We start from the raw sequence: 13,476 nt of genomic DNA on the forward strand, positions 1-13,476 counted from the left end.
TTTTTTTTTTTTTTTTTTTTTTTTTTTTTTTTTTTTTTTTTTTTTTTTTTTTTTTTTTTTTTTTTTTTTTTTTTTTTTTTTTTTTTTTTTTTTTTTTTTTTTTTTTTTTTTTTTTTTTTTTTTTTTTTTTTTTTTTTTTTTTTTTTTTTTTTTTTTTTTTAGTGTTCTGTGTTTTAGAACTTTTTTCTTTCACTTCAATATTGTTGGGTATCCTCTCTGTCTCTAGAGATGTCCATTTCCTTTCTGTTCCATTCATAGTCCTGTTACCTAAAGTAGCTTTTCTGTGGACTGCTCTGGTCTTTACCCTCCATTATGATATTGCTATACTCTGTATTACTGTAACACTCAGAAGCAGCAACCATGCTATCCACTCCAAAGAGTCACTGTAGAAACATCCTGGCTGGAACAAATGAAGTCCCCAAGTGCACCATTAAAATAGGGCGGTAAAAAAAAAAAAAAAAAGAAAAAAAGAAAAAAAGGCAGAGAGACAAGGAAAGCACAGAGTTCAAGTGACTTCCCGAAGGAGACAAAGCTGGTTTGTGACAGAAGAACCACCTGCAGGCCCAATCCTTCCTTGTCCTGGATCTTGTGTTTCAATTTGCAGTCATGCATTTATATTCCCTCATTGTTGCGGTGGCACTATTCTTCTTTCCATAAAACCACTGTAAAACATGTGACACACACAACAGTCCTTTCAACTTGAGCGCCCCAGAATTAAAGACTTGAGCCATTTCCACCACACATGGAACGATTTCCCACCTCCTTGAATATGCAGTACAGATCCAGCCCTTAATACTGCACATACTCTGCCTGTTTTTAATCCTCTCCACGCTAAAGCATCTCAGTATGCCCCAGATTACAAACCCGTAACACTGGGTCAGCTGCTTTTCCTGACGACTGTCTTTAGTTCAGTTGCTTTGTCCTGCTGACCAACATCACATCAGAGGATCACAGAACCATAGAATCATCAGTTAGGTTGGAGAAGACCTCTGAGATCATCGAGTCCGACCTGTGACCCTCATGGCAACTGGACCACGGCACCAAGCGCCACGTCCAGTCTTTTCTTAAACCCCTCCAGGGACAGTGACTCCACCACCTCCCTGGGCAGCCCATTCCAATGACTAATCACCCTTTTTATGGAGAAATTCTTCCTAATGTCCAACCTAAGCCTCCTCTGGTGCAGCTTGAGACTGTGCCCTCTTGCCCTGTCGCTGGTTGCCTGGGAGAAGAAGATCGACCCCCACCTCGCTCCAACCTCCTTTCAGGCAGTTGTAGAGAGCGATAAGGTCACCCGAGCCCCCTCTTCTCCAGGCTAAACAACCCCAGCTCCCGCTGGACCTGCCGCTCCCTCCAATTTCACCCATTTGTTTAGAAACGGCCCTCTAAGTTCCGGAGGCCCCAGATTGCCCCTGCCTTGCCCTGCTGGAAAAACCCTGAGCCCGACACCACGGCATTTCCGCTTTCCCTCCCTCACGGGAAGCTCTCGGTGTGGAAACAAAGCGGGTGTTTCCACAGGGGGAGGCTCCGCCCGTCCCCGCCCGCCCTCCTCGCCGGGCGAGGCGCTGTGGGGCCGAACCGCCCGCCCCGGCCCCGGGGGCGCAGCCGGGCCCGGCAGCGGCGGCGATGGCGGCGGAGGGCAGGGCTGTGGCGGCGGCGGCGGCGGCGGCCGAGCTGCAGCCGGAGGGGGACGCGGAGGGCGGCAGCGGCGAGCCGGAGGGCGGCTTCGGGCAGCTGCTGGAGGAGGAGGAGGACGGGGAGGACGCCGGCTATGTGCTGTACAGGTGCGGCCGCGGCCCCCGGGGCCGGCACGGACCCTCGCGGCTCCTCAGGGGCTGGCGGCCGGGGGCGGGGGGGGGGGGGGGGGGGGGGGGGGGGGGGGGGGGGGGGGGCGGGGTGGCGGAGCTGAGGGGGGCCGGAGGAGCGGGGAGCTGGAGGGAGGGGCAGGGACACCTCTCGGTAGATCGGGCTGCTCAAGGCCTCATCCAGCCTAGCCTGAAACACCCCCAGCGCTGGGGCATCCACAGCCTCCCTGGGCAAACCTGTTCTACCGTCTCACCACCCTCGCAGTAAAGAATTCCTTCCTATATCTAACCTAAATACACGCTGTTTCAGTCTGTACCCCTTACTCCTTGTCCCGTCACTACGGTTCCTTATGCAAGTCCCTGTGCGGCTCTTCTGTAGGCCCCTTTTAGATGCTGGAAGGTTGCTGTGAGGTCTCCATGCACCCTTCTCTTCAGCCCCAGCCCGCCTGTCAACTTCGTGGCCCTCCCCTGGACTTGCTCCAACAGTTCCATGTCTTTCTTATGTTGGGAACACCCGTTTTTTATGCTGGTCTGTGTTATAGACAATAATGTAGTGGCAATAATAGTGGCTGTTGGAAACAAGGATGTATTTCTGGACACGTGTGTTTGTGTGTGTGTGTCACTGTTTATGTAGCATTTTGTGCCTTTTAGAAGCATTGAAATGACAAAAGTATGTGTTTACAGGGACAGGAAGGAATGGGCAGATATTGAACCTGTCCCTCAAAATGATGGGCCAAATCCCGTTGTTCAGATCATCTACAGTGAAAAATGTAAGTCTTAAATATGTTCCTCACTGAAAAATTCTGCCCTTGGCATTTTTGAAGCAAGATTTCGTGGTTTGGGTGGTATTTTCTACAATTCTGTTACGGCGGTTGCACATGTTGTTTTCACCAAGCTTCTCTGAAGTTGAATCTTCACCTGAGATGTTAATAGCCAAGGTACTCCCTTAAAATCCTATTGCTTAAGATAACATAGCAGACAGTGTAGTTCATGACATAAGGCATTTCCAGCCCACAAGTGAAAGTGAGACGTGAAGCTCTGGCATCTGGAGAAAGAGAGTGAGTAGGCAGCATGGAACTTTTATGATTGTTTTGGATGTTACCTCAGATGGTGTATTTCTAACATACTTTTGCAGCTTTTCAGTGGGCTAATGTCATGCAGAGGTTTCAGTTGAAGGCGCTGTCAGAGCAGTATGTAGCTGTTGTTTTAAAGAGGTGTATTTGAAGTACACAAAACGGGAAGTAACTTCAAAGGAATATTAACCTTACTCTCTAATCAGGCCATTTGTAGTGGGTTTCTGTGGCTGAGTTTTGGTAGTTGAGGGTCTACAGGGATGGCTTCTCTTAGAAGCTGCCAGAAGCTTCCCCTGTCTGGGGGAGCCAATTCCAGACGGCTCCAGGACGGGCTTCCTGCACCTGGACAAGGCTGAGTCCATCAGGAATGACAGTAACGCCTCTGGGATAACATATTTAAAAACAGAAGATAGTGGCACAGAAAGAATTTCAGCCAAGGACAAACAGAGTGAGAACATGGGAACAACAGTGCAGGCACCAAGGTCAGTGCAGAAGGAGGGGCAGGAGGTGCTCCAGGCCCTGCAGCCCCTGGTGCAGCCCATGGTGGGGCAGCTGTGCCCCTGCAGCCCATGGAGGACCATCGGGGTGCAGAGACCCCCCTGCAGCCCATGGAGGAGCCCACACTGGAGCAGGTGGATGCAGGAAGGAGGCTGTGACCCCGTGGGAGGCCCAAAATGGAGCAGGGTCCTGTTGGGGACCTGCAGCCCCTGGAGGGGGAAACCCAAGCTGGAGCAGGTTTATCCTGGTAGGACTTGTGGCCCCCGTGAGGGACCTACAGTGGTACAGCTCATTGGGGAAGGACTGCACCCCATGGAGGAGTGACCCACGGGACAGCAGTTTGGGAAGAACTGTTGCCTGTGGGATGGCAACAGTTCAAGGACTGTCTCTCATGGAAGGATCCCACGGGAGCAGGGAAAGACTCCTCTCCCTCAGCAGCGGCAGAAACAACAACTGACCCCAACCCCCATTCCCCTCCCCCTGCACTGCTGGGGGGGAGGAGAGAGAACATGGAAGGAGGGAGGGGTGGGGGAAAGGCATTTTGAAGGTTATTTTACTTCTCACTTTTGCTCTGATGCTGTTAGTAATAAAAGTAAGTACTATCCCCACTTTGAGTCTGTTTTGCCCATGAAGGTAATCAGTAAGTGACTTCTCCAGGCTGTTAACTCATGAGTCCTTAGCTGTTTTTTTTTCTTCTCCTCTGTCCAGCTGCAGAGGGGAGTGAGAGAGTGGCTTTAGTGGGTACCTGGCATCCAGCCAGGGTCAACACACTACACCATTGTCTCATACCCTGGGATAAGGTGCTGTTCTCTGTTTAGTTCGAGATGTCTACGATTACTTCCGGGCTGTTCTGCAGCGAGATGAGAGGAGCGAAAGAGCTTTCAAGCTGACAGCAGATGCCATTGAGTTAAATGCTGCAAACTACACAGTGTGGTACGTAACCATCTTGGAATTGTTTCTGAGGTCATTTGGTTGCCTAACTCTTATGTCTTCAGTATCTTATTAGTCCAATAAGGGGACGACTAGCTGAGGAGTTTGTAGATTTCCAGTGAGCTTCGGAAGAAAGCCTTTGTTCGGCGTTTTTCCGTGTCTCGTTTTGATTCAGTGGAGTTTTTTTGGCTTTGGGGATATTATCAGTCAAGGCCAGGGTTAGCCACAAAAAGGACTTCGCAGTTTAAAATTGTATCACTTATGTGATAATGTGGCCTTGGCAAAATGGTGAGGATGGCTTCAAGAAGACTCAGCTGACTTCAAGAAGAGGCATAAAAAACATGATAGCAAAGAAGTTTATCCTTACTAAGTAGTAAATTTTAGGAGATCTGTCAGGTTACTGTTTAGATGTGTAATTAATAAACGGTAAATTAGGGCCTTTTAACTCGCAAAAGCTAACAAGTGCTAACTTCCATGAAATCAGCAAGTTTACATTATTTTAAGCACAGAAGTCATAGTTTCTGTGACAAGACTAGTGTGGGTAGGCATGTTACCTTGAAACAGCATTGCTAGAATCTTAGTTTGCATACTGTTGTAACCAGTCATGTTCCAGTTGTCCACTGTTCAATACTTGAATGCCCTTCAATAAAACTAGACACGTGGTTTAGGTTTTTGCACTGTTTTTGTTTCTTTCACTATTTTTAGCTCAATATCTATTAGAAGAATTGTGAACAAAGGTGGTTCTGTGTTCTGCTCTGTGAATTTTTGGAAAGTCCTGTTGCAGTGTTCAAATGCTTGACTTTTATACAGGCATTTCCGGAGAGTCCTCCTGCAGTCTTTAGGAAAAGATCTCCACGAGGAACTTAAGTATATTACAGCTATCATTGAAGATCAGCCAAAGAACTACCAAGTCTGGTAAAATCCTGCAGTCTTTTCAGCTTGTAACATTTTTGCAGATAATTTTTGCTTTGTCAGTTGTCCATAAGTTGTGACCATTGATCCTAAAACTTATTAAAAGTTGCATTCTGCAGCTGCTGCAGTGGCAGTAGTGGAGGAGTTAAATGGAGTTGCATCATGTCAAAGTTCTCTTCAGCTATTTGTTCTAAACATATGCTCAAAACATGCTAAACAGATCTTGTTTTCTTGTTAATTTCAGTTTTTAAACTGTCAAAATAAGTCTGACAGATGAAAAAAAGTGACTTGTGAAAAAGCAAACAAAGAGACAAATAGCAATTAGTATTTTTTCTTTTATTGTGTCTTGGAGTTTGCTTGCCTGTTGATGGGTTTCTACAAAGTGAATGGGAATAGGAAAAACAGCAATGTTGTTATTGCTGGAGAAAATGATGTAGTACTAGAAAATTTTATTCTGCTAAAGATTTTGGCCACGAGTGCTAAAAGTGAAAATATGTTACTTCAGGTGAACTTTACTTGCCTGATATGAGATGTTTGGCCAATGTGTGTGTGTGTAGGCAGAATTTATTGTAATAGAAGTAGGCATCATACATTTCTCAGAGCCAAGTGAAATGTTTTGGTGTATTTAATTTGAAATACTTAACTAGTGGGTATTTTCCTAAGAAGTACTTCCTGAGTTGCTGTATGGTGCTTTAATACAGACCACGCGTTCACAAACAAATTTTAGACTTGATTCCTCTTGTCATCAGGCATCACAGACGGGTGTTGGTGGAGTGGCTGCAGGATCCATCCCAAGAGCTTGAGTTCATAGCTGACATTCTTAACCAAGATGCCAAAAATTACCACGCGTGGCAGCACAGGCAGTGGGTTATTCAGGTATTGTATATCCTCAGAACTCATTGATCCTTTAAATAACCTGCTCAGGTTTTAGAGTTTCGCTTCTTAAATACAACCTGAATTGCATTTGGCGCTTTGTTCCTTAAGGCTGAAGGGGGGAAAGCAACTGCATTTTTAATGTGTGGTAGGGGCTAGCTATGAACTTGCCTTTTAGGAAGTGAGGTCAAAAAGTTGCTTGTTGTTTGCTTACTGTTATGTGTGTGAATTTAATGATGAGCAAATAACTTCTGAGTGCCACTGAATAGTGTAGCACGTTCCTAGTGCACCCTTATTTTTTTATTTTGAACTTTGTGTTGATTTTTTCAAGAAAAGTCTCTGTATCTGATGTTCAGACAACTTAGGAGCAAGGAGCATGTATTTTAAAAAGATAAAACCTTTGGATTATGATTCTCTCTCTTCCTTCCTTCTCTGTAGGAGTTCAAATTATGGGACAATGAACTGGAATATGTAGACCAGCTTTTGAGAGAAGATGTGAGAAACAACTCTGTTTGGAACCAACGACACTTTGTCATTTTCAACACCACTGGCTATGATGATCCAGCAGTCCTAGACAGAGAAGTCCGGTTAGTTATGCTGTTCAGGCTCACATTAAGCGTTCTCCGTTACATGGAAGCAAAGAAATACTTTGACAGGCTGCATGGGCTTGTGTTTCCTGTTTTTCATGCACTTTTAAGGCTCATTATCATGGAGAGCAGATCAAGTGTTAGACTGAAGCAAGCTCTGCTTACCCCAAAACTTTTGGCTTTTTATGGTCAACTAGCTACTAGTGGGAAAACCCACAGGAAATCTGTGACAGTGGAACCACTTCAGCTGTGTCCTTCATTAGTATCCTACCCCTAGAAAGCTTGGAATGACAGGCACTCTTTGTGTTTTACTAAATTGCTGTTTCAGCAGTACAGTGGCCACAGTGATTTAAAGGTAATGTGGACATGGACTGTAGGAAGAGCAGTTGCCTTTTGTGAGGAATTTGATGGAGCTGAAAAAAGAAAGGAGCTTTCAGGGGTGTGTGGGTGGCACAAAGAGAACTAGCTCTGTGAGTTGGCCAGTTTTGAGGAAAATGAGCTCACTAAGTGGTATGTTTGTAACTGAAGGCAAACTGGGCTTCTAGACATGTATTTTACTACTCATGGTGGTAAGAGAAGGTTCTTTACATAGTTTTCATATCTCATCCTGCTGATCAGGGTTGTTAGTTATGAGAAGATATTTGTCTAATGTGGACAAGCAACCAAAATAAGGCACTGCAGTTTTTTGGAGTTATTCTTCAGAAGAAAGACTGAACTTCTGAGTAGGTCCATTAGTACATTGTTTTTAGAGGATCCCAGGCCTTGGGGATGGGATGGTTGTCTTTGCAACCTGCTGCAAGTTGTACTTCTCTACCAGTTTGTAGCTCTCCTGCAGATTAATAAATTTGGACTATTTCCATGGCTTAGACTTGGATATTTTCAACTTCTCTCCAGAGGTTAGTCTGGAGATCCTCCCTTGATCTGGTCAAGATAATTGGATCCCATCTTAAGAAGCAGACTTAGGTCAAAGGTTAAAACGTCCCAGATGTCATTACAGAACTGTGGTTGGGCTGCTTGATGCTCAATAAACTTGGTCTTTGTCCTAGTGACTGCAGAATGCTAAAAAAGAGTTAGGATTTGTTTGGTTTTTTTCTTCTAGTAGTCCTGATATAACTTTTTATCTGCAGTCTCTGGAAATCATTGGAATGCCTGGTTATGCTGGGAAAGGGCAGAAGATAAAGTCTGTTTTGTGGAGGTGAAATGTGGCATTGTGACTGTATGGGAGGTGCCTTTCTACAGTCTAAATCTGTGATTAAAACATCTTAACATACATATTCATATGATTACAACATCTAATCATGCATATTGATAATAGGCAGAGTCTGGGCAGAGCTTGGGGCGGTGCTTTCCCAACTACTGAAGCCTGCAAAAACCCTTGGCTCAGAGCCCTTTTCTCCTATTCAGATGTCTACCCTGTCTTAATTTACGGCCTCTAGGTTGATTGTATAGCATTTCTAGCATTCTTCTTAGGTTTAGGTCCAGTAAGCAGAACAGAACGAGTTTGGAATGTTTCCTTAGCAGCACAGGCAGAGCAGGTGTTGGGGCTTTTTCTCAACAGAGCAAGATACCTCAGTTAACTCTTTTAGGCCTTGCTCTCGTTTCAGAGGTGATCTGCAAAAAGGCTGAAGTGTAGACCAGAGGGATGTATTTGGAATCTTCTGAGCACTTTCAGGTAGTTTCTAACTGTATTGTTATTGGTTGCATTCGTGACCTGTTCTCTTTTTCTTGCAGGTACACTCTTGAGATGATCAAAGCAGTGCCACATAACGAGAGTGCTTGGAACTATTTAAAAGGGTGAGCTCTATTTCTCTGTGAGGCAAAGAGAATAGCTGTATAAGGTGTCTTATGCCTACTTCGTAATTGAAAAGAACTTGTTGCTGTTCATTCCAGTGTAGTGTGCCTAAGCAGGCAGGCAAACACTGACACAAGGTGTTACTACATTAACCTCATTCCTCTGTAAATTTCCACTAGGCTTCTGATCCTGTAGTTCTTGTAGAAGGACTGCAGGTGCTTCTCCTGCTTTTAAAAACTTGACTGTAATGTTACTGGGTTCAAGAGCATAGAGTAGGAAATAGGGAACATGCTTTCAGTCTGAATTCTATTCAGTTGAGCATGTACTATACTTACTACAAATTTAAGCTGTACCAGTGCTGCATGCTGCTTACCTTCTGCCTTGCATTTGCACCCTGCTTTCAAAAACTGATCCCCAAGTAAAGGAGTCATAACAAAAATGCAGTTATGCACACCAGATTTCCTATCATCATGTGTCAAGCCTGTTAACCTCTGTTCTAGGATTCTACAGGATCGTGGTCTTTCTAAGTATCCAAATCTGTTGGAGGAACTGTTGAATTTGCAGCCCAGTCACAGTTCACCCTATCTGATTGCTTTCCTTGTGGACATATATGAAGATATGCTTGAAAACCAGTGTGATAACAAGGAAGAAACACTGAACAAGGCATTGGAGGTACGTTTTGAGGACTCGGTTTTGCTTCTCAGGGATGCCATCCCTTCTTGTCTCTGGTTTTACAACCTGACAGAATGGGGTTGATTTTCATAAATACAAGAGGTTACTTTTTAAAAATGAGTAGTCTCTGAAGAGTTGAACACAAAAGCCAGACAATCAAAAGGGTCTCGTGAATTTAAATAACAACATTTTTTACAGAATCATGTTAAGTTTTCTTCACCTGGTAGTAAAGGAAGGTTTCTAATACTGCCTGCAGAAGAAAAAAGAGTTTTGGACAATCAGAGAGTTTCCAATGTTAACTTTGTAGCATGAACTCACTCTCATCTCTGTAGGTTAATGATTTTTTTTTCAGAATATCTGTATCCAAGCAATCTCAAGCTCCTTTTGCCCTTCTTAGCTTTTTCTAAGAAAGCTGTCACAATTAGCTTATGGCCAGCAGACACTGGGGACAGTAGTAAGAAATGTCAGGCACCATTTCCTCCAGAGAATAAATTCTAGCAATGTTGTTTATCTCCCAGTGCTTTGTATTTGAGTACTCCTTGGTGCTGTTTGTAGTGTAATTTTTACTAGACTTTCCATTCACTGTGAGACAGACTGGAGCTTGATGTAATTAGAGCTGCAGTTTTGCTTGATGTCTTCGTGTTTCAACATTACTCTTTCTCAACGTTTCCCCTTTGTTGTGTTCTAGGAGGAGACTGCAACTAAGAGCAGTTGTTGTAACCGCTTAGATTTATGTTGTTGTAACCTCCTAGATTTATGTCCCCTTTATACTATTTCACTGAATTTGATTTCTTCCTCTGTTTATGCATCCAAGCTCCTAATTTCTCGACTCCATTTCACTGAGTAAGGCAATGTCGTCTGCATAATAAAAGAGAATTTAGTAGAACATTTGTAGACAGTGTTCATACCATGTAAAGTTTACAAAACCTAGCCTGTGAGTAGGACGTACCTGAATGCTTACCCAGACCAAAATAAAAAAAAAAAAACCCAAACATATAAAAATGTATAGCACCAACTCTTAACATATCATGAGAGATGGTTTCTGACTTGCATGTAGAACCCTTTTGGGACGGTCTGCTGCAAAAAAAAACAGAAACAGAGTTTCTCCTGTCTGTCCATTAGGAGCACTGAAGATTAAAGAGCAGGATGATCCTCCAGTGTTTGGAATGAAGTGGTTTACAGCCTGTTGGATCACTAAAAGACAGTCAAGGTTCTCAGAAAGTATACTGTGAATATACTACAGACTGAATAGGCCAGGGTGGGTGGCAAGCAGTAGGCATGGAAAGAAGTCACAAGGAAACTGTTGAGACTGAAATGGAACTGGAGGGATTTTTGTGCAGTGCCAGACTGGTTGACTACCAATTGGAGTTGTCATCAGTTTGATATTGTTGGACAGGTGTAAGTCCAGCAAATAAAACAAATATTGTTGTTGAGAAAGGTGTTTTCTAATACTGTCTGAAACATGTATTGTATGCACTTCATAAAGACAAGGATTCCGTAAGCTTGTGGTTTAACACTCCAATCTCTCTATTTTTCTTTCGTAGTTGTGTGAAATTCTGGCTAAAGAGAAAGACACGATTCGAAAGGAATACTGGAGATACATTGGAAGGTCCCTTAAGAGCAAGCACAGTTCAGGCACTGAACAGACCAGCACAGTGACAGATAAGCCGCAGTAACTGCATATGGAAGAAAACAGTGTTAAGCTCTCAAGCCATTCTTAAGCAATACTAAGTAGAGTCATCAACTAGTTTAAAATCCAGTGTATTATTACCCCAGTGAGGAGATGTTGCGATGAAAGAGGAATGCAGAGTGCTGTATTGTCCTGGTTCTGGTGATAGCTCTTGATGCAGTCAAGAAATCACAGAATATGCTGAGTTGGAAGGGACCTACAAAAATTATCAAGTCCAACTCTTAGCCCTGCAAAGGACCATCCCCAAGAGTCACATCATGTGCCTAAGAGTATCATCCAAATGCTTTTTGAACTCTGTCAGGCTTGGTGCTGTGACCACTGCCTTGGGGAGCCTGTTCCAGTGCCCAAACACCCTCTGGGGGAAGAATCTTTATCTAATATCCAACCTACACCTCCCCTGGCACAAGTTCAAGCCATTCCCTCATGTTCTGTCACTGATCACCCCAGAGAAGTGTGACCACTGACAACATTGTCTTTCAGGTGTTTTTCAGTACCTTTAAGAGTAATCTTCCAGTACTTGCTGGTAAACCAGTAGTTTCTGGGGTCCTGATTCTTGCCCTCCTTGAAAATCAGGACGACGTTTGCCAGCTTCCAGTGCAATGTGACCTCTCCAGACTACCAAGACCCCCCCAAAAATCATTGAGAAAGGTTTTGTGATGATATCAGCCAGCTCTTTGAGGATTCTGGGATGAACCCCATCAGGCCTTGTAGATTTGTAAGGATCCAGCTGGAGCAGCAGATCCCACACAATTTCAGGGTTGAGTAGGAGTTGATCATTCTGGCAGTAAATGGTCCTCCCGCTCAGGGCACTGAGACCCCCTTGGTGCATCATCCCTGTTGAAGGCAGAGGCAAAGAAAGAGTTAAACGCCTCTGCCTTGTCTCTGTCCCTGTTTGTGAGGTGACCATCCTCATCCTGTAATGGGCTGATGATATTTCTATACTGCCTTTCTCCATTAATATATTGGAAAAAACTGTTTTTATTGTCCCCCACATTTCTGGCACCTTCAACCCCAGCTGAGCTTTGGCCTCACAGATTTTCTCCCTGCAGCGGCAAGGAGCATCTCTGAATTCTTCCCATGTCACTTAACCTTGCTTCCTTTGGGCATAGACTTTCCACTTTTGCCTTATTTCCAAGAGAAGATCCCTGCTCAGCCAAGCTGCCCTTCTGCCTCAGCTGCTTGACTTCCAGCATTTGGGAGTTGCTGCTCCTGTGGCCTTAGGAGGTGATGTTTGAAAAGTGACCAGCACTGATGGACCCCAGCACCTGCAAAAACCTTTTCCCAGCGGACCTTACTTCCTAATTCCCCGAGCTGCCTGAAGTCTGCTCTCCTCACGTGCAGAGCTGAGGTTTCACTGGCACTTTTCCTCCTATCAAGGAGATTTTTAAAGAGATTTTAAACTCGCTGATTTCATGGTCGCTGTGGCCAAGAGGCCACCAGTCTCCACTTTGCTCACGAGATCCGCTCTGTTGACAAGCAGATGATCAGGGAGGGCATCTTTCCAATTCAGCTCCCTCGGCACCTCTTCCATAAAGTTGTCCAGGTTTTTTTAGGAATCTTTTGGCCCAGCCTGTATTAAGGCTTAATTACTGAAATGCACCAAGTAAAGGTTTTAGTTCCTAACTGAAAATACATAAAGCTGTACCTACTATTTTGGCAGTACTCAGTTAACGGTTGGACTTGATATTAGAGGTTTTTTTCCAAAACAAGCGATTCTGTGAGGCATATAACAATTTCTCATGTCCTGGCTTACCCACTTGTGGTTCCTAACACTGTCTCATCAGATGCAGTAATGACTGCAGTTAATTTAGCTGTAGTGGATGTAAAGTAAGCTGGTTAGTGCAAGCAGGCTCTGCAGTTCCCTTATGTGGGAGCAAGCTGTGCAACACTGTCAGCATATGCTATTATATGCAACTAACTCCACGTGTAATTTTGTAATAAAAACATAACTTAAAGCATTTGTCTGCATTTTTTTAGTGTGTTTCTTTCGGTCTTTATGTGTGCATAGTTTGTCCTTCTCAGATGGTGGTAGAGATAAAATATCCCCTTTCACGGATATTGGATTCTGTTGCAGTGAGGTGTCTTTTGCACTGGAGTATTCTTAACCCGGAAACTTTCAGTACACTTGATGTATTCAGTGGAGCCTTGAATTCTTATCTGCACAGTCAGGAAAAATCCTTTGAGGATCTTAGAAGGTCTGCTTCGTTTCTTCTCGGAATTCTGTTCAGACAGCTGAAAATCTCATTTTTTTAATGATTTTATTCACCCTTTGTAACCAGATTAAACTGAAGTCACAGGTCAAGAGATTAACTGGTAATGTTATGTATCTTCTCTGAGCCGGAAGAATGGCTTTATTTGGGACCTCTTTGTTTTTCCTTTTCCTATCTTTTCCATGCATATATTCAGCCAAGGAGTATTTTCCCTCCCATTTGTGAAAGTTAGAAGGCACCTGCAGTACAGAACTACAAAGGATGTCTATACCTGGACCAGAAAACCACATCTACCCTGTTTTCAGGAAATGGTTATTGTAAACTGTGTTCTTACAGAGTACTTGTCTGATGTGAAACCTTTCATTGGGAATTATCATAAAGGGAACAAACAAATGCTGGTGTTCATTCCATAATATAGTCTTTCTGACACTAAACAT

The 13,476-nt window shown here is 43.9% G+C and overlaps 2 protein-coding genes across 3 annotated transcripts in view; one reads left to right on the forward strand and one right to left on the reverse strand.

Annotated features, from left to right (window-relative positions):
- Positions 1–2,112, reverse strand: part of FUT10 (fucosyltransferase 10) — a 16,240-nt gene extending 14,128 nt beyond the window's left edge. Inside the window, exon 1 of one of the 2 annotated variants that reach the window (XM_027898428.1) lies at positions 2,093–2,112. The gene's annotated coding sequence lies outside the window, so the exon portion shown is untranslated. Of the gene's footprint in view, positions 1–555; positions 673–2,092 lie in introns of those variants that run through there. The other variant, XM_027898339.1, reaches the window with a different exon arrangement.
- Positions 1,595–11,085, forward strand: FNTA (farnesyltransferase, CAAX box, alpha). Its single transcript, XM_027898554.1, has 9 exons — positions 1,595–1,781; positions 2,487–2,572; positions 4,192–4,306; positions 5,114–5,218; positions 5,965–6,091; positions 6,527–6,675; positions 8,407–8,469; positions 8,968–9,139; positions 10,684–11,085. The coding sequence occupies exons 1-9, from the start codon at positions 1,624–1,626 to the stop codon at positions 10,813–10,815; spliced, it is 1,107 nt and encodes a 368-aa protein (XP_027754355.1). The 5' UTR covers positions 1,595–1,623; the 3' UTR covers positions 10,816–11,085.
- Positions 11,086–13,476: the final 2,391 nt, after the last annotated feature.

Source organism: Empidonax traillii, unplaced genomic scaffold (genome assembly GCF_003031625.1).
Source record: "Empidonax traillii isolate 1590-97213 ecotype Southwest subspecies unplaced genomic scaffold, ASM303162v1 scaffold2:size4533513, whole genome shotgun sequence".
Classification (NCBI taxonomy): Eukaryota; Metazoa; Chordata; class Aves; order Passeriformes; family Tyrannidae; genus Empidonax; species Empidonax traillii.